This window comes from Pollachius pollachius, assembly GCF_949987615.1.
Source record: "Pollachius pollachius genome assembly, chromosome: 1".
Classification (NCBI taxonomy): Eukaryota; Metazoa; Chordata; class Actinopteri; order Gadiformes; family Gadidae; genus Pollachius; species Pollachius pollachius.
In genome coordinates, this window is record NC_136934.1 from 50,038,001 (window position 1) to 50,059,276 (window position 21,276).

At 43.9% G+C, this 21,276-nt stretch overlaps 1 protein-coding gene across 1 annotated transcript in view; it reads left to right on the forward strand.

The window, feature by feature from the left end:
- Nucleotides 1-1,387: 1,387 nt before the first annotated feature.
- Nucleotides 1,388-21,276, forward strand: part of LOC307083520 (protein NLRC3-like) — a 129,831-nt gene continuing 109,942 nt past the window's right edge. The window contains exons 1-9 of the mRNA XM_079747434.1: nucleotides 1,388-1,559; nucleotides 7,020-7,116; nucleotides 7,229-7,345; nucleotides 7,684-7,753; nucleotides 7,936-8,161; nucleotides 9,951-11,781; nucleotides 12,049-12,222; nucleotides 13,475-13,648; nucleotides 13,980-14,153. Coding sequence (XP_079603560.1) covers nucleotides 1,550-1,559; nucleotides 7,020-7,116; nucleotides 7,229-7,345; nucleotides 7,684-7,753; nucleotides 7,936-8,161; nucleotides 9,951-11,781; nucleotides 12,049-12,222; nucleotides 13,475-13,648; nucleotides 13,980-14,153 — 2,873 coding nt within the window. The 5' untranslated portion in view covers nucleotides 1,388-1,549. The remainder of the gene's footprint in view (nucleotides 1,560-7,019; nucleotides 7,117-7,228; nucleotides 7,346-7,683; nucleotides 7,754-7,935; nucleotides 8,162-9,950; nucleotides 11,782-12,048; nucleotides 12,223-13,474; nucleotides 13,649-13,979; nucleotides 14,154-21,276) is intronic.

Sequence of the window (21,276 nt, forward strand, 5' to 3'; positions counted from 1 at the left end):
CATAGAACCAAGTGCAAGTATTACAATCACTAGGCTAACTCATTCCCCGTGTAAAGCAATGATAGCAGCTACTGTAGATGCTACACAATTAAGTACCTTGAATAAGTGCAATGTACAAGTGCCAGGACGTACAACATTCAATGGTGGCTGTGCATTGGTTTCTATGCAGAGTCGAGGTGAACTCTGAGTACAATGACAGACTGGCAAAACATCCTGAGGAGCTTGCAGACATTGAAGGACCACAGCCTCTTTGTACAGCCGGCTCTGCCCTTTCTAGAGTGCATCTCTGTTGGCCTACCAGTCCAGTTTATGGTCCAAGTGTATTCTCAGGTATTAGTATGTGGTGACCCCCTCCATTGTTCCCTCTCAATGGAGACTGGCAGCATAGATGTCTTAGTCCTCCGCCACCATTTCTCTTGGAGGTGATCAGTTGCAGGTGAACTTGAGATATATATACACTAAGTATACACTATTATTATCTATTTTTTCTATTATATCTTTCTATCTATCTCATTTCAACTGATCAAGTGAATTATTCCTCGTCTTATACTGCCATCTACAGGCTAAAACCTGCAACTGCATGTTAATACTTTAGTCATACTTATTTACTTCTAATGGAATTTAAAATTATAGTTAAATGTGGGCATGTACTGTAACTTGCTGTAATTTCTATGGACAGCAATACAATATATCAATCTCCACAATTGAAAAATATAATCCTTCAGGGATTCCACCCAACAGAAGAGCAGACAGACCGCCAAAGCTTTACCTGTTGTTTATTATTGGAATCCAACTTCTACGCTCTTTTATTGTTTTTATTGTACTCAGAACAGACCAAGCTGACTCATGTAATGCAGAAATAAACAATATGCTATAAATAAATGTCTGCTTTTTTATGTTATGATCATAGTTGCCACTTACCATACACAAAATGTTCGGTCAAGTAACTTAGATAGCTAGATAGATAGTGTATAATCAAAGTGCATCGTACTTGCAGTGTTCACCACCTCCACATTAACCCCCTCTAATTTAAAACTTTGCAACAGGAAAGATTTGCGAAAGAAGATCTCTGTACTCGACTGATGTTGTCTGTGTGTTTACCATGCATATGATTGGGTGAAAAAAGTTATATAAATGGAACGCGTGCTGAACTTTTCTGAACGCGTGCTGAACCTTTCTGAAGGCGCGCTGAGCGCGTGCTGAAAGGGCGTTCAATATGGTGTAAAGATGTTCAAAACGCCGTAAATTAACGGCGAACTGTGGCACACTCGGCTTGCCATACGTCATGACTGGCGAGCCGTCTCGTTGTCACGGACCGTGAACGCGCCTTTAGCTGCTTCCGTGATGCAGGGCGCGTGCGCAAATATACGCAAACGCACACACGGATCTGCGCAATTCAGTTTCAGTTTTATGAATCTCAACCGAATCGCAGCGTTTGAATCGGTGCATCGACAGATTCTTGGTCATTTTAAATTGATTTAGTTTGAAAGCCAAGAGGGATCTTTGGCAGTAAGGGAAACTGTTTTGTCAGTGGACCGATCATCCACACATGAACCAGAGTGAGTAAAGTTATGTCATTGGTATAATTTATAGCCTCATTTTCCGGGCAAGCCAATGTGTATTCTGTTTAGATAAAGTTAGAGAGGCAGGATGACCGTGCATACACATTACATACTAACTTAAGCAGTGTGCGAACTATACCGCGGCTTTCAGGGGGCTCACTCTTATGTGTGTGTGTGTGTGGGGGGGGGGGGGGGGGGGGGGGGGGGGGGGGGGGGGGGGGGGGGGCTTGCGCGTGCCTCAAAGCGAGGACTCAAAACACATCCGTTATTACAAGCCTGTATGCCTACTTGCCTTATGTCAGCACATATAAGCACGTCTCGGTGTCATTGCGAGATGTATCCTCGCTTGCTGTCTTGAAGTGGCGCGCTAATGCAGGGCAGTTATTCCAGACTGCTTTTACAGTATTAAAACTACTCGCCACCCACCTGATGGTGAACATCTGCCCGATTCTCAAAATTTGCATATTGAGATCTGCAGCCGCTTCCTCGAGCAAACGCGCATTCTTTGCGAACTGGTGATACAGAGCGTACAGCTTGGAGATGAAAAACTCGAAATGGTTACATCCAGCAACCTCTTTGAGAGAGTCATGGACAGCCAATTCAAGGCGGTGGGCATGGCAATGCATGGAGTGAATGTTTGGGAAGTCAGGTTTAAGCTTCGCAATCAGTCCAGTGGTTTTGCCGGTGAGAACTGCAGCACCATCTGTGGCGATGCTGATGAGGTTGTTCCCCAAAAACTCATCATCTAATCCCGTTTGGCGCAAACTCTGTCTCAAACTGTTGTAAATGGATTCCGCATTTGTGCCTTGTCAGTTCTATAATGTCTATAAATACATTGTCCACTTCGCCTTTCCCACTCACATCACACCGCATAGATATAATGTGCGCGTCCGTGCACCGTGCTCTCATCAATGGTTATGCTGATTTTTGAATTTATCTCTTTTATGTTTGAGACTAACTTCATCCGCATATGCTTTGCAATATGGCCTATAATTTCAGCAAATGACTTATCTGATTTATGCACAGTGCATACTTTTGCGCCATTAAGCCCCTGTAGGATGGAAAGGAGGGAGCTTTTTATAAGCCAGCCTTTCCTTGGCAACCATATAGGCCGATCTGAATGAAGATGCCGTTTCTTCTTTTAACTTGGAATTTATCTCAAGTACTCTGTTTGGCAGAATCTCCTTTTGCTTGGTTTCTGTGACTTCAACAGCCCTTTTGTGTGCTATGCTATCACGATGTTTATACACTTTTTTACGCAACCCTTTTTGTGTGTGGCTGCTTACATCTCCGTTAATCCGCTCTTCTGATAAGTGCGTGCCAATGACCTTTTCAGAAAGCAGAAGAGTTTTTGTGTCTCTGCAAATTGTGCATCCCAAGTTTCCATCCCTAACAAACGGCCAGGTGTTGCGGGACTTCCATTCTCTCCACTGCTGGCCGGTCCAGTTAGCCGGGACAGAGAGGCAGGTGGAGTCACCGTCATCAGCGGCCTCTGCGCTGTCCGCTGTTGGCGGGCTTTCACCGGCAGCAGTCCCCGCAAGTGCAGCGGTGGTGGTGTCGGCTGTCTCCAAGCTAGCATCTGCCGAAGAACTCGCCTCTTGCTGCTCCTCAGTCATTCGTCTTCGATTTCTTTGTAAATCCGAAATTTGCGAGTAGGTTTCCCTGTTTTCTTTTAGACATGACTGCAAAACATGCAATACGAAATAGGGGTTATGCGGAGCGCCCAGCGTTCGAACCGGAAAACAGGTGTAAACGGGTCTAATCACTTCCGCTTTTCACTTCCGTACACTGGTTGACTGCAGCGGTAGGTGATCTCCTGGTAACTTCTAAGTTTCGCTTTAGTGTATTCTATTTAGTATTTAGTTTTCTATTTCGTGTGATTAAAATTTAATTTTAACATTTGTGAAATTAAAATTTCACAAATGTTAAAATGTTAAAATACCAGAAACGGCAACATCTGAACAGCAGTTTTTGTTGTGTGCCGAGCTGTTCTGTGTCGGGGAAATTTAACTCTAGCGTAAGTTTCCACCAGTTTCCAAAGGATGAGTCAGTTAGGGCGATATGGGTCCGAAACATTAGCAAAGTCCTCGTATGTGTCCTCAATGCATAGCAGCCCAATATCAAAAGGGTGCCCATGCACACCCTTGGAGAGTGTACTTCTATGAAACAAAGTGGTAAAGGTAATATTCTACTATGAAAAGGTTCCAATTATAAAAGTAAAATATGTGGTATGCATAGTCTAATGGTTTCAGTAACTGCTCGTGACCTCCAAATACAGTGATATTGTTACAAATCATAACCTGCTGTGCCCCAGCTAATGTTTACATGTATGACCTCAGTGACTACACCTCACCTGATTCCTCCTTCCATGCACCTGTTAAGCCTGGGTCTTGTAACAATCATGCTGTTTACAGGCCCGGGTTTTACTCCCTTATGAAGTAAAGAGTCGCCATTATATTACGCTGCACCTCTAATGCTTCTAACCTTAGATCACTATACTTTATTTTAGCAAATTACTATTTTATTGCAGCACACATAGCCTAACTATTACATACATATTATACAGTGCATTTGCCTCAACCCTTACTGCAGTTCTGGGCTTGTGCCATTGTTGTTCCATTTCTGTACAGGCATGAACAGGGGGGACAACCTGGATATTGAGCTCGGAGTAATGAGCTGTCTGAAAGAGCAGTGCAGCAGTGTGATTGCATACTGCTGTGCCAGCTTTGCATGAACACTGACTTGAGGTCATGATGACGGGATCTGAATCACGAAGCACTATCTGTATACAATACACAAAGAGACAATTGGACAGTTGGCAGAACAGATACCACTAAATTAAGACAAGGGGCTTCCTACAAGTCTACCACAATAAACATATATTGCTCAGTACTGGAATGCCTGCCACTACAGGGTGTCAATAGTTGCAAGTAGTAGCAATTGCAAAAGGGGAGGAAACACATATATATAGCTTTCGAATGTAATGTCATGGCAAGTGTCCTAATGATGTTATCGGTATAGTGTGTGTGTGTTTAGTATACAAAAATTGTTAACCATACGAGTAGAGGTATACCAAATATGTGTAGATAGAAATATTTACTGTCAATCAACTTTGCACAAATTACCTTCTTTCACTAACAGGTAGACTATAGCCATTTATCAAGTGTCTCAGAAGAATGTGTTGTATTTGTGAATATGGTGTTTACATAGTTGAGAACATGCTGGTGGCCAAATGAAAGCAGTTGCAGTGTAAATATATTCATTCTGAGAGGCTTGATGAACGCATTCTGTACAGTCATTGAACTGAAACAGACAATTTAACAAACCCATCCCTGAACATAGCCTACGCTCAAGCTGTGTGGTTTTTCATTCTTCTGCATGGACCTGTGACAAGCTGCTCTGACAGTGACAGTACCTCTCAACCTGTCTTTGTTTGAAACTGGTGGAAAAGAAGATACAGCATCATTTCATTCATCACAGTTGTCTTTATACAAATCAATGTTTTAGAAATCTGAAACACCTGCCAGAACGGTAGCAGCTAGTCGACATTAAACCTAGCAGCTATCCTAGTAGAGTCTACTAGGATAGTAGTGTCTGGTCTTATGCGTCTACTAGACACATACGACCAGCGTACCACGTCGACAAAGACCAGCTTAACCACACAGGACATCGTAGTAATTATACTGTTGGTAGTATAAACCCATCGCTAAAATGCAGTCTTCATCTGATTGTCTTAATTGTCTGTGAGCAAAAATACTGCTAAACTAACTGATAGCATACAAGTACACAACTAGGCTACTTACAGTTAACTAACGCTAACGAGCGCTATTAGCAAAAGCTACAAATGTAAATACCTTCATAATTATGAATAAATGAGGAGGCGTAAAACTTAAATCCCTTGTCTAACAGAGTCCCCGGGGCTCTGGACGTCCGTTTGGCAATACTGTGCACATCGCTAATAGTTGTTCGGGGTAGCTCCTGTAAACACCGGCTGTAGAAGGTCGCCATAATAAACTCAGCTTATTGAGCAGCGGACGACCGGAAGCCAAGACCACTGTTTTGTAGAACCCGGAAGAATGTTGCGCATAAGGCCTATTGCGCGGGTCCAGCGGCTCTCCGATGTCTGATTTTAAGTGACGTTTAAGACATAGCGCCCCCACGCTTCAATGGTGAGGACAATAATTGCATGCAGGCCGGTATCTTTATGAAGATGAACCCTCATGCGCAAATCACACATTAAAAATAGCCAAATTTTACACGTGGTCCATGATTATGCAATACAAAAACAAAAAGGAAATGCATGGGAAAAAACAGCATTTTGCCAATATTTTACAGACCCCCCCCAAAATTTCACAAATCATGTTTTCAGGGGAGCTCATGTCTCATTAAGGGGGGCTGAGACCCCCCACCCCCCGTAGTTCGCAACCTGAACTTAAGTACTCTTGGTCCCGGTGTTTCAGTTCAACTCGTGACCGTGTTAACTGGTGACCATCAGCCGAATGCTTCGCTTGTTGTCGTGGCTATGGCAGCTGTTGGAAATCTGGAAAAGACTCGTAGCTGTCTTTGCGAATGCCTCTTTGATTTGTTCTCAATAAAATGTCAAAAACATACCCATCTGATTCACATTTGGAGTCTAATTGGAGGAAACTTGTCACGTAGAACCATTTTAAGCCAAAATAAATGGAAAATGTGTGTGTTTTTTTTTAATAATAAGTACGGGATTAGAAGTCATACCTTTTTGGGGGGAAAATATTTCAAGCTGAGATTGCATTCCATTGTGCCGTTGAGTCACAGAGACATAATTGGCTGCAGTAGGGCTACTAAAAACCTTCATCTTCCTAAGAGCAGCCAGATCAACCTGTGACCCGACTGTCCATGTTATTATAGACCATGGTATTTGTCTCGTTTGCAAAAAGAAGAGGCCATTACACCATTTATTCAAAACCTAATGTTATGTTTCCCTCCACTGCCTACAACCCAGCCAAAAACACTGTTATGTGCGCTCTTTCTCTATCATTTCGGTCGCCTGATGGTGTAAGCTCTTGCTCTGGATCGTCTCTAAGCAAAGCAGCGAGCTCGAGAATCAATGTGACGCAAGGCAGTATCAGTCTGAGACAAAAAGTTTATTCAGATCAACAAAGCGTACCTACAGATCGTCAAAGGGATGATAACGCCCTAGTTACTTATTTCAATAAAATATACGAGCAAGCGGCAATGGATAGAAATGGCCAGGAGACTGTTAGGAGTTCAATAGCGAAATATTTATTTTTCCTGATAATGATATATATGAGATCTAAACATAGATAGTGATAGACTGTGTATGAGATCAAGACATAGATAATGTGTTATGTTTCAAAAGATCTCCTTACTATGTTTGTTTTTCTTCTCTACAGTAATTTCCTGTCTGGTACTAAAATACAATCCACAGAAAAAATATGTAGTTGTGTTTGTGTCCAGGTCTCCAGTCTACTATGGATGAGGAGAGAGAGGAGGGGGGTACTACCTCTAGGACCACTCTGTCTGGGGAACATGGACCCTGGAGCAAAGCTAAGAGGTAAGAAGAGGACCTCTCTGTCTGTGACTGTGGACCATCACAGAGCTCAGCAGTGATGTATCATGACTCCATCATTAGTCTGAGTAACAGCTGTGTGTGTGTTGTGTTGAAGCCCAGAGCAGCAGGAGAGAGCAGACTCCCCTGAACCCAGCTGTGTCTCCATGAAGAGTGACCACTCTATGGAACTTCCTATAAAGTTTAAAGATGGAAATCAGTCCATTGAGAAGGGGTGAGGATTTATCAGAAATTATAAAAATACACCATAGACACCGGTCTATGGGTCATCCTCCAATCTTTAATGATGGACGCCCCTCCAGAGAGGAGAGGTAGGAGTTTCTAACAAACCATGAAAACAGACCAGTTAAATGTTATCAGACATTAGGAAAAATTCTCTCTCTCTCTCTCTCTCTCTCTCTCTCTCTCTCTCTCTCTCTCTCTCTCTCTCTCTCTCTCTCTCTCTCTCTCTCTCTCTCTCTCTCTCTACACATCTCTCTCTCTCCCCCTTCTTGTATGTTAACTGTATGTGTGTGTGTGTATGTTTACTGTGTGTGTATGTTCTCTCCCCAGACAACCCTACCAGAGGTCAAACGTTACCAGTGCTCAGTCTGTACAGCAGCATCAAACAGAGCTGATCAAGGTCTGTAAATGTCCAACACATTTGACATCAGCTCTACATGAACATTAGAAAGCATCTCTTGTGGTGCTATTATTCTCCAGGCTTCCCTCTTCAGACCAGCGGGACGTGAATCCAGGACAGATGCTTCTGATGTCATCAGTGAGTTCAGAGTAAAGTTCTCCTCGATGTTTGTTCTGTTCCAGATGGCTGAGGAGAATGCACACGCTTTCCTAGACAAGGAGCTGAAGAAGCTCTGGAGGGATCTTTTCCCAGATTACCCACAATGCTCAGAGAGTCAGAGGGAGGAGGAGGAGGTGGAGGGTAAGAACGAGGAGCAGAGGAGGCGCGCCATAGAGGGAGTGGTGGACATCACAAAGCTCTGCCTGATGGAGATGAACCAGCAGGAGCTGGCTGACTCACTGTGGAGTGGTAAGAGACACTTGTTTTGAAAATACAGAATACTCCTATTGAAAGCAGATTAGATATTTATTTTTCTTATGAAAGAGAAGAAACTGTTATTTTTTATAACACTGATGAAATACTTTTATTTTGGAGAGCAGTAGAGGACTCTCAATTTGTTCATATTGAAGTAGCTCAAGGTAGATCACTTTGAAACGTCTTTCTTTTGCGGTAATTGGGGGGGTATCAGGTTAAATGGTATGATCCAGATATGTAGGGTCATTGTCGGTCTATCAGGTAAAGTGGTTTGATCCAGATAAGAAGGGTTATTGTGGGGGTTTCAGGTTAAATGGTTTGTTCCAGATATGTAAGATAATTGTGGGGGTATCAGGTTAAATGGCTTGATCCAGATATGTAGGTTTTCATTGGGGGTATGTTTAAAGGTCCCATGGCATGCTACTTTATGGATGCTTTAATATAGATATTAGTGGGCCCCTAACACAGTATTTGAAGACGTTCCCGAAATTCAGCCGTGGTGCAGATTTACAGCCACTACGAGCCAGTCACACATTGAGTTTTCCCCAAACACGCTGTTTCGGTGTCTGTAGCTTTAATGCAAATGAGGAGGAGAGAGGCAGGTCAAGGAGGAGGGTGGGGGTGTGGCCCTGAGCAGCTTGCGGCCATGGTACTATGCGCTCTGCTTACAGTGGATGAATCGCAATGGCGAGGCGCACTCAGCACTTTGGCCGTGTTCTGTAAATATTCTAGAACACTCCGGGTGATTCGGCGGGAGTCCTGGAGCTCTCTATCGAAATAATATCATATCATACATATTATCATGGCCAAAAGCTGTGTGCGCCTCCAGACGATATTATGAATCAGAAACGACTGCGTCGGTTTCTCCGATGTCTCTGGTTCTTCCACTTCCACATCAATCTGAAGTCGACTGAACCGCGCGCTGCCAGGCGGTGCTGCTTCGTGGTGGTGGTGCCTCTTGGTAGCGGGTGGTGGTCAGCGAGGCTCCGGCGGGAGACAATCCCTTTCTCCTCCATGTCGCAGTTCATGTACTTCAGGGAGTCAAAGCCAAAGTTCCTTTCACCCAATTCCTTCTCAACCATGGCTGAGATAACCCCCACTGCTAGCCTTGTTATGGAAATACCAGAGACGTCAAAGAACCGACGTTTTAAATGCCATAACACCAACAGCAGAACGGTTATCCAGAACGGTGTGTTACAGTGTGTGTAATCACAAACACACACACACACACACACACATACACACACACGTGGCGCTCGCACGGTCGTAGCTCATTGGCCCCTTATGACGACATATGGGGCCACGTTCCAAATCAGCGTGCCTGAGCTTCCATTTTTTCGAAGGCGAGCAGGATACCTAGTGCAAGTTTTAGCCACTGGAGGACGATAGGCAGGCTAGGGGAACTCATATTAGTGTTAGAAAACCTCATAAAGTGAGATTTTCATGCCATGGGACCATTCAATGATCCGGATATGTAGTGTTATTGTGGGGGCATCAGGTTATAAGGTTTGATCCAAATATGTAGGGTTATTGTGGGGGTATCAGGTTAAAGAATGTTAAACATTATACCGCAGATCAACAGCAGAATAACTCCGTCAAAGAGATGCATCACTTTCTTGTTATATCAGGTTAGCAAGTCACTTTCCACTGATACTCAACAACGATAGCACTACTAAGCAAGCTATAAGATTCACATAAAGTAACATTAACAATACTTCTGTCATTACACCAGTCATATTGCTTGGAAATATGTATAGCATGTGTCTTCTGATTTGTGATTTAGGAGCTGTTGCTGTCCAGTGCCAGCATAAACTCAAGTCTCATCTGAAGAAGAAGTTCCAGTGTGTGTTTGAGGGAATCGCTATAGCAGGACAGCAAACACGTCTGAATGACTTCTACACAGAGCTCATCATCACAGAGAGAGGCAGTGGAGAGGTCAACAAGGAACATGAGGTCAGACTGATCGAGAAGGCTTCCAGGAAGCCAGCCAATGAGGAAACACCAATCAGATGTGAAGACATCTTTAAACCCTTACCTGGACAAGATAAACCAATCAGAACAATAATGACAACCGGAGTGGCCGGCATTGGGAAAACCGTCTTAACACACAAGTTCATTCTGGACTGGGCTGAGGGCAAAGCCAACCACGACATACACTTCATATTTCTCCTCACTTTCAGAGAGCTGAATTTACTGAAAGGGAAGTTTAGCTTAGTGGAACTTCTGCATCAGTTTTCTGCTGAAATCAAAGACTCAGGAATCTACAGATACGACCATGACCAAGTAGTCTTCATCTTGGATGGTCTGGATGAGTGTCGACTTCCTCTGGACTTCCAGAACAACCCGATCTGGTCTGATGTCACAAAGCCGACCTCAGTGGACGTCCTGCTGACAAACATCATCAGGGGAGTCTTGCTTCCCTCCGCTCGCATCTGGATAACCACACGCCCTGCAGCAGCCAATAAGATCCCTGCTCAGTGTGTTGACGGGGTAACAGAGGTGAGAGGGTTCACCGACCTACAGAAGGAGGAGTACTTCAGGAAGAGATTCAGAGAGGGGACACTGGCCAGCACAATCATCTCTAATGTCAAGAAATCAAGAAGCCTCCACATCATGTGTCACATCCCAATCTTCTGCTGGATCACTGCTACAGTTCTGGAGGACTTCTTCAAAACATCCCAGGGAGGAGAAGAGGTGCCCAAGACCGTGACTCAGATGTACAGCCACTTCCTGAGGGTTCAGTCCATACAGGGGGACAGGAAGTATCTTGAGAGAGCTGAAACTGATCCACACTGGAGTTCCGAGAGCAGGGAGATCATTGTTTCTCTGGGGAAACTGGCTTTTAACCAGCTGGAGAAAGGCCAGCTAATATTCTACGAGGCAGACCTGGCAGAGTGTGGCATCGATATCAGAGCAGCCGCAGTGTACTCAGGAGTGTTCACCCAGATCTTTAAAGAGGAGTGTGGGCTGTACCAGGACAGGGTGTTCTGCTTTGTCCATCTGAGCATCCAGGAGTTTCTGGCTGCCCTTTATGTCTTTCTGTCCTTCATCAACACTGGTGCCAATCTGCTCTCAGAAGAAAAGCCAACCTCCGGGGAAGCTGAACTCCTCCTCTACCAGAGTGCTGTGGAAAAGGCCTTACAGAGTGAGAACGGACACCTGGACTTGTTCCTCCGCTTCCTCCTGGGCCTCTCTCTAGAGACCAATCAGATGCTCCTACAAGGTCTGCTGGAACCAAGAGGAAGTACATTACTGGGCAATCTCACTAAAAATGTTCTGCCGGGACAGACAGAAAGAAGGTCACGGAGCAATACCCAAATAGTCCATTACATCAAGCAGAAGATAGGTGGAGATCTCTCTCAAGAGAGAAGCATCAATCTGTTCCACTGTCTAAATGAGCTGAACGACCGTTCTCTAGTGGAGGAGATCCAACAGTACCTGACATCAGGAAGTATCTCCAGAGAATCTCTCTCCTCTGCTCAGTGGTCAGCTCTGGTCTTCATCTTACTGTCATCAGAAGAGGAGCTGGACGTGTTTTACCTGAAGAAATACTCTGCTTCTGAGGAGGGTCTTTTTGGGCTGCTGCCAGTGATCAAAGCCTCCAAAACATCTGTGTAGGCACACTTATAACATGTTTTACGATACACACAAAACAATATAGATACTAGTATAAAAGTAATATTATGATACAGTTTTCATAACTACAAAACAACTGTTATTAGTATCAACATTTTATACCTTATATATAGCAACATTTAAAAGATATATATATACCTAACATTTAAAGATCTAATGTATAATCATTTGTTAAACTATCAGAAAAGTCTAGTAAAACATTTAATCACGGTACCCAACATGTTCTGTTTTTTTTGTGTGCGAAGGCTGAATGACTGTAAGCTGTCAGAGAGATGCTGTGAAGCTCTGGCCTCAGTTCTCAGCTCCAACTCCTCTAATCTGAGAGAGCTGGACCTGAGTACCAATGTTCTGCTGGATTCAGGAGTGAAGCTGCTCTCTGCTGGACTGGAGAGTCCACACTGTACACTGGAAACTCTCAGGTCAGTTTTACTCAAAGTGCAACAGTAACACGACAAGGTTCCGTTTCAGAAGACTTAACCTACTGCCCCCTGGTTTGGGAATCACTCCTAAATGATGTCAAACTATATCAGCTAATAACACAGTATCTTTGATGACCACATGTATCAGAGTGGTACAATTGGACATATTACACCTTGTTGTTTATGTGGGATGCAAAAATGAAAGCAAACCAAATGGTTTGAAAGCAAACCAAATTTGCCATTGCAACTTTCCAATTATACTCTCAAAATATAATAATAGTGCCTTCCCATGATCCCCTGTTAACAGGACAGTGGTTGTCAAGAAATGAAGTTGCATTATTTGCATCCATCAAAGGTTATCGGTCTGAATAAACTAAATGTATGATATTTATAGGAAGAACTCAACAATTTCTATTTTTTGTTGGCATGACTGCATAAGGTCTTTGTTATGTTATCGTTTTATACATATATTCTTTAAATGTATTTTATATTCAGAATTTCAATTGAAGACATTAAATACAGAACAAGGTTAAACAATTTAAGATGTAGAAATACAGAGCAACATAATACGATTGAATATAGAGATGCAGAACATAAAACGATTTAATATGTAGAGATATATAACATGAACGATTGAATATTTAGGAATACAGAACAACATAAAACGATTTAACGTGTAGGAATACAGAACATTAAACAATTGAATATGCAGAATACAGAACAACATAAAACAATTGAATATGTAGAGATGCAGAACCTCAGATGGGTTTCATAGTCGTCCTTGATTTTGAAGCCCGGTAAAAGTGTCTGACGATGGGAAGGGCCCTTAGTGTTTTAGGCTTTTTTAAATGTGCTTAAGCAATATGATAAAAGGTTGAATTAATGAATCAATAGTCTTAAAGAAGGAAGCATTGGGACTGATAGAGATAGTTGAAGACCCTACTTAGCTCCACAGTCTTCCTCTTCGTTAGGTCTGACTTTGTTCACACAGAGTTCAGGATCCCTACAATGCCTTCAGGCGACTGGTGATGGAACTTTGAATGTCCACAATCATCTCCTCACTTCGCTGATCCCTGACAGCAGCGAGGAGAGCCGAGGCGCTAGCATCACTGGATGTACTCCCCTCCAGTGTTGGCCCCATGGCGTCCCTATGCTCTCCGTTAGCTATACCATGTTTCTCCTGTGAGCTAGTTGGATCTTTTAAGCACTTTTAATCTCAGTTCCTAACATGTTCTGTTTATTGTGTGTGAAGGCTAAATGGCTGTGATCTGTCAGAGGAATGCTGTGAAGCTCTGGCCTCAGTTCTCAGCTCCAACTCCTCTAGTCTGAGAGAGCTGGACCTGAGTACCAATGATCTGCAGGATTCAGGAGTGAAGCTGCTCTCTGCTGGACTGGGGAGTCCACACTGTACACTGGAAACTCTCAGGTCAGTTTTACTCAATGTGGTTTAAGAATCACTCCTAAATTACCTCAAACTATATCAGCTAAAAACTCAGTACCTTTGATGACCACATTTATTTGAGTGGTACCATTGGACATATTACACCTTGTTCTTTATGTGGGATGTGAAAATGAAAAGTTGAAAAGTAATCCTAAAACTCTTTTCGCATACGCTGCACGACCCCGAGAGTTGCCTTTATTTGCACACCACACACACACAAACAAACATGAAACACACACTATATCCCCCACACCCACGACTCCTTTAAAAACATTTAATCACGGTTCCCAACATGTTCTGTTTATTTTTTGTGAAGGCTGAATGGATGTCATCTGTCAGAGGAATGCTGTGAAGCTCTGGCCTCAGTTCTCAGCTCCAACTCCTCTAGTCTGAGAGAGCTGGACCTGAGTACCAATGATCTGCAGGATTCAGGAGTGAAGCTGCTCTCTGCTGGACTGGGGAGTCCACACTGTACACTGGAAACTCTCAGGTCAGTGTAAGGGTTAAACGTGTCTTTGGGTTTGTTTAATATGTAGGGAGGATCCAGGACTAGGTGGACTGTGATCTTAAAGAACAGACGACACGTCTCTGATCCCACGACAGATTCAGCATCATTATTCAATTGAAGGCTAGGGTCAGTGGGCCACAGATGGAAGGATGAGAGGCCAGAGGAGGATCAGAAATTTAGTGGACTTAAGGAAGATTAAAAAATTGTGTTTGAGTTTGAAGGGGAGTTGTTTATTTTTGTTGTCCTTTTAACTGCTTGTCTGTTCAGTTCAGTTTATTTTGCCATTTGTCCAAGTATAGGTGCACAGGGGCATTGGAATTCTTGTGTGGTTCACTCAGTCAATGATATTTAAAATAAAAATAGCACATAATAATAGACACATATTAAAACAGTCCACGGAGTAAAGAGGTCCACATTCTAATACATATACTAATAAGATAAATATGTAGTGCAATAAAAGATAATGTGTGAGAATATGAGGTAGGTGTGTGTATGTGCATGTGCGCGTCTCGATGGTTCAGAGTCTGAGATGGGGTATAGTTTGTCAATCCATTTTACATTTACATTTAGGGCATTTAGCAGACGCTTTTATCCAAAGCGACTTACAAAAGTACATTTGTCATAAGAAGTGAAACAATATATCGCTGTCGGTACAGTAAAGATGTTCATAGAACCAAGTGCAAGTACTAACAATCGCTAGGCTAACCCATTGCCAGTGTAAAGCAATGCTAGCAGCTACTGCAGATGCTAGACAATTAAGTACTATGAATAAGTGCAATGTAGATTAAGTGCGTACAATAAGTGCGTTCATTAAGTGCCAGGACATGCAACATACAATGGATGTAACGAGTTAACAGGTTATTCTAGCTGACAGCTGATGTGAGGGTTAGGGGTTGCTGTCTGTATGTTATGGATGTTATATGTTATGTAATGATGGCCAGCGGCTTTTAGGCTTAGGGTTTGGGGGTGCTGTCTGTATGTTATGTATTTTTTTTTGTTATGGAACACTGGCCAGCTGATGTGTCATTAGTGTAGACATGGTGATGAGGCTCTAGCCGGGCTTTGATCTGAATATAATCATTAAGCTTTTAGTTATCCTTCATGGAACGCATACTTTATTAACCTGTTTACTTTAGTATGAACTATTCTCATCCGGATAGAAAAAAAAAAAGTGTGTGTGTGTGTGTGTGTGTGTGTGTGTGTGTGTAGGTTGTCTGGCTGCCTAGTCACACCGGAAGGCTGTGCTTCTCTGGCCTCAGCTCTGAGCTCCAACCCCTCCCTGAGAGAGCTAGACCTGAGCTACAATCACCCAGGAGACTCAGGAGCTGCGCTGCTCTCTGCTGGACAGAAGGATCCACGCTGGAGACTGGACACTCTCAGGTATGGAGAGGACAGCTCACCACTAAGGAACAAAGTCTCCTACGAGGATTCAAGCCGCTGCTAGATGAAGTGGTTTGAAAAGCCAGCTGTAACTCATGTTGTGTAGAAAGTGATTCAACAGCAGTCGATGAAGGTGAATGTTTCAACATGCTGCTCTCACTTTGTTTCCCCCCCAGTGTGGAGCACGGTGGAGAGTGGAGGCTGAAACCAGCTCTAAAGAAGTGTAAGTATGTGTCTTGTTGATTCATCGCAACACAAACTAACTATTGAGATGGAAAGTCCATCCACACAGCAGGAGGTGACATCTGTTCATTCAGATCCTTCTGGGAATGAAGATGATGGTTGACATCATGTTTGTTACGTATGTAAAAATGTACATGATCAGAATCCCAATTAATCCTACATGTATCAAATCAAATAGGTATTATGATTGTTATTTATTTATGATGATGAATTTTCGTAGTATTGATATTATTATTGGACATGATCATATCATAATAATAATGATACTAACATTAGTAATTATCGTATGTCACGGTTTGGTACACAGAGAGCTAGGGTGACTCAAGTGCGAAGCAAAAGCAGGATAAGTTTAAGGTATTTATTCCTCAGAAAAATAAAGTTCCAATAAAGCTCAGAAGATCCAAAAATATAAACTTAGTCCAAAAATCCCAAAAAGCAAAAAACACAAAAACTCAGTCCCAGAATCCTAAAAAGGCAAAGCACATCGACAGTACATCCAAGGGGTAATCCAAAAGGCAGGGTAAACAGACGAACAGGCGAACAAGTCCACAGGGTAATCCAAAAGGGGGTTCAGTGAAGACTCAACAGAGACAGAGTGCGAAGATCAGGCTTAAATAGTGTGAGACAAAATGGCTGAACAAATCACATGGCTAATTAACAGGGGGCAGGTGAGTCTGCTTAACCAGAGACATAATTAGACGGAATAAACACAGAGAAGAGAAAGTCAGAATTGGTGTCATCTAGTGGTTTATGACAAAAGTTTGACATTGTGACATCGTAATTATGTGTGTATTGTATGTTCTATTAGAAAAGCTAGTGTGTTATTATTGTTATGATTATTATCAGGATTTTCATATATTATCATTGCTATTATGATGATTATTTTTATTTGTAACATTGTTATAATTAGGTCTATAAATACAATTTAAATAACCATTATTACTATAATGGTTGTGATTATATAATGACTAACCCACTTCAACAAATTCATACTTCATAACTTGGTCAATTTTAACCGTTAACCTTCGTTCAAAAATTTGACAAATCAACACACTTGTCATCGCGGAGCCTAAACAATGTTAATATTAAACCCAGGAAAGCAAGGTTAAGCTTAAATGGTTACGTTATTACGTAACGGTTTACGCATTTTCTGCAGGAAATGCATTTTCTAGTTTCATTTATTACTATCATTAGAACATTAGACATAACACCATAGTAATCAGGATACTGTTAATCATAATTATACGTGTATAATATATTCAAAAACTGACATCATAAATAATACTATTATCTTGTTGCTATTGTAATTATTATTTTTATAATTATTATAATTATTTTTAACATTAGACATAGCAAATCATATTCATAATAACGTGTTTATAATGATGCATGTATTTCATTTACGATTTCAACTAGAATCCCAATATCATCTTTAGGGGTGATGCTGTTTGTTGTTATCATAATAATAATATAATAATAAAAATAATGATGATCAATTAATAATAATGTTTTAGCAGCCTAATCATGTCTGTTTCTCTGGTCAGATGCCTGTGAACTCACACTGGACCCAAACACAGCCTTCAGGCGACTCTCTCTGTCTGAGGACAACAGAAAGGTGACGTGGGTTGAAGAGGACCAGTCATATCCGGATCACCCAGAGAGATTTGACTCCTGGAGACAGGTGTTGTGTAGAGAGGATCTGACTGGACGCTGCTACTGGGAGGTAGAGAGGGAAGGAGAGGTTTTTATAGGAGTGGCATACAGAGGAATCCCAAGGAGAGGAGTGAGTGATGGCGGTCTTGGATCAAACAACAGGTCCTGGGTTCTTGTTTGCCGTGATCGTTTTTTCCGGTGCCCGTCACAACGGTAGTAGAACAACCATACTTCTCCCCCCCGCTGGCTCTACCAGAGTAGGAGTGTATCTGGACCGGCCTGCTGGCTCTCTGTCCTTCTACAGAGTGTCCCCAGGTGGAGGAGGGTCCTCAGACACACTGACACACATCCACACCTTCCAGTCCAGCTTCACCCAGGAGGACCTCCTCCCTGGGTTTGTGTTAGATGGGCCTGGTTCCTCAGTGTCTCTCTGTCCATTGTAGTTACACACACAAACACACACACGCACACACACAAACACACACACACACACACACACAGAAACTTAGAAACACACACACATCATTCATTAATATATAAACACATACACACACACACATACACACACGTTTACAGACATTAACACACACAGACACATATGTGCATAGGCATAAACACCCGCACACACACATAATTTATGAATCTACACACACACACACTCACATATGAACACAAACATAAACGCAACCACACATCGTTCATTAATCTATAAACACAAACACACGCGCACACACACACGCACACACACGCACACACCTCACACACACACACATAAAAACACACACACTCACAGCCACACACACACATGCACAGACATACGTACACAGACATACACACACACTCATCGTTCATGGATCTAAACACACATCAGGTCTGTGTGCCGGCGGTAAGCAGCAGGTAACATCAGTGTCTCTCGTGGTTCCTCTCTCAGCCCTCTCCGTGTTCAGCTGGGCTGCTGAGCGTCGGATTAGAGGGGGCCGCTTGGGTCTGGGAGTGTCCTCACAGTCCTGACGTTGTGGAGGACCAGCTGTTGGGGGGACGTTTGAATACCTGTGGACCCATGGACGTACCTGTAGTGCATGGGGTTGTTGAGCAGCAGCTGTTGGTGCGTTGAGGGGTCAACTTGTTCAGAGGGATTGCAACACTTTGTGATTGATTTAAATGCTCCACTGTACTCCAAATTACTCATTTTATTGGGCTTCTGAAAGGTTCAGCATACACCATGAAAGGACTTTTAAGATCTTCCTTTGGGTTTGGTAGGTTGTACAAATGTGTTTTTAATGTTGATTGATGGTACATTATTTTACTACAATATTTTATATATTTTCAACATTGTTATAAAGGAATTTGATATCAGTTTTTATTTTGCCATTCCTGACATGGAACGTGATTTAAAGCAGATTTAACAACATAATCATAAATTATGATAAGTGTTCTATGGAAAAGTGTAAAGATGTTCATGTTGTGAATGACTGAAGGTCTTTGTGTTCTGTTGGGAACAACAAGTCAACATGTTCAGTTATTGAAGATACCTGTTTTATATTTGTATTTGTTCATAAAACATAATGTTAATAAACAATTCAGTGGATCAACTGAACGTTCTCGTGTTCAGATGATTCTTCGCGTTTGTTCAATCTTTAATCCTCAGTGTTCTGGAGACATTTCCTCCAACAGTGGAGTCTCCATTCACCCCTTCATCAGTGTGGAGGGAGGATATTACCACACACACAACAGTGGAGTCTCCATTCACCCCTTCATCAGTGTGGAGGGAGGATATTACCACACACACAACAGTGGAGTCTCCATTCACCCCTTCATCAGTGTGGAGGGAGGATATTACCACACACACAACAGTGGAGTCTCCATTCATAATAATCTCTGGAGTCCCCTCCCCTAGAGGTGAAGTCTCTGGGGTCCCCTCCCCTAGGGGCGAGGTCATTGGGGTCCCCTCCCCTAGAGGTGAGGTCTTTGGGGTCCCCTCCCCTAGAGGTGAGGTCTCTGGGGTCCCCTCCCCTAGAGGTGAGGTCTCTGGGGTCCCCTCCCCTAGGGGTGAGGTCTCTGGGGTCCCCCTCTCTAGAGGTGAGGTCTCATGGGTCCCCTCCCCTAGAGGTGAGGTCTCTGGGGTCCCCCTCTCTAGAGTTGAGGTCTCTGGGGTCCCCCTCTCTAGAGGTGAGGTCTCTGGGGTCCCCTCCCCTAGAGGTGAGGTCTCTGGGGTCCCCCTCTCTAGAGGTGAGGTCTCTGGGGTCCCCCTCTAGAGTTGAGGTCTCTGGGGTCCCCCTCTCTAGAGGTGAGGTCTCTGGGGTCCACTCCCCTAGGGGTGAGGTCTCTGGGGTCCCCCTCTCTAGAGGTGAGGTCTCTGGGGTCCCCCTCTCTAGAGGTGAGGTCTCTGGGGTCCCCTCCCCTAGAGGTGAGGTCTCTGGGGTCCCCCTCTCTAGAGGTGAGGTCTCTGGGGTCCACTCCCCTAGAGGTGAGGTCTCTGGGGTCCACTCCCCTAGGGGTGAGGTCTCTGGGGTCCACTCCCCTAGGGGCGGGGTTTCTGGGGTCCACTCCCCTAGAGGTGAGGTCTCTGGGGTCCCCTCCCCTAGAGGTGAGGTCTCTGGGGTCCCCTCCCCTAGGGGTGAGGTCTCTGGGGTCCCCCTCTCTAGAGGTGAGGTCTCATGGGTCCCCTCCCCTAGAGGTGAGGTCTCTGGGGTCCCCCTCTCTAGAGTTGAGGTCTCTGGGGTCCCCCTCTCTAGAGGTGAGGTCTCTGGGGTCCCCTCCCCTAGAGGTGAGGTCTCTGGGGTCCCCCTCTCTAGAGGTGAGGTCTCTGGGGTCCCCCTCTAGAGTTGAGGTCTCTGGGGTCCCCCTCTCTAGAGGTGAGGTCTCTGGGGTCCACTCCCCTAGGGGTGAGGTCTCTGGGGTCCCCCTCTCTAGAGGTGAGGTCTCTGGGGTCCCCCTCTCTAGAGGTGAGGTCTCTGGGGTCCCCTCCCCTAGAGGTGAGGTCTCTGGGGTCCCCCTCTCTAGAGGTGAGGTCTCTGGGGTCCACTCCCCTAGAGGTGAGGTCTCTGGGGTCCACTCCCCTAGGGGTGAGGTCTCTGGGGTCCACTCCCCTAGGGGCGGGGTTTCTGGGGTCCACTCCCCTAGAGGTGAGTTCTCTGGGGTCCCCTCCCCTAGAGGTGAGGTCTAGAGAGGGTCGGGCCGGCCCCTCCGTCAGCCAGCGGAAGGCTTTGGCCGCCGAGCAGGCGGAGCTTCAGGGTCTCCGTCAGAGGGCGGAGGTCGCCGTGCGAATGTCTGAATTGTTTCACGTTTCTGTTTTGAATTCTGTCCACAGTTCAGCTGGCCAATGTGAAATTAAAGTTTGCAATGCGTAACATTTCAACTAGCTCTTAGCTTTAAATCGGCTGAGCAGATCTGTAGTCAATGCTGATCGATAGCCATTTCAATAATATTATCAATAACTTCACACCCTATAAGTAGAGATGTTCCGATAAAGCTTTTTCCTTCCCGATACCGATTCTGATTCCTGAACTTGAGTATCGGCCGATAACGAGTATATACCGATACTGCATCTAGCACGGTAATTACTCATAGCACTTCTCACAGCAATGTACAGTCCGTTCATTTGCTGTCAACTTTTACTTTTTCAGAACTAGATCATTTACATTTATAATCTATAATAATAATAATACATTTGTATTCTTATAGTTAACCGCCCATGAACCCATGTTTTTACGACTTGGTAGCTCGAACGCACGTAGATCGAAGATGACGCGCTTCCCATTCTGACTTTCCACCTCCGACCGTTAAAGAATGCAGCATAACACCGTACTGTTTGTGATGTTCTCTGCCT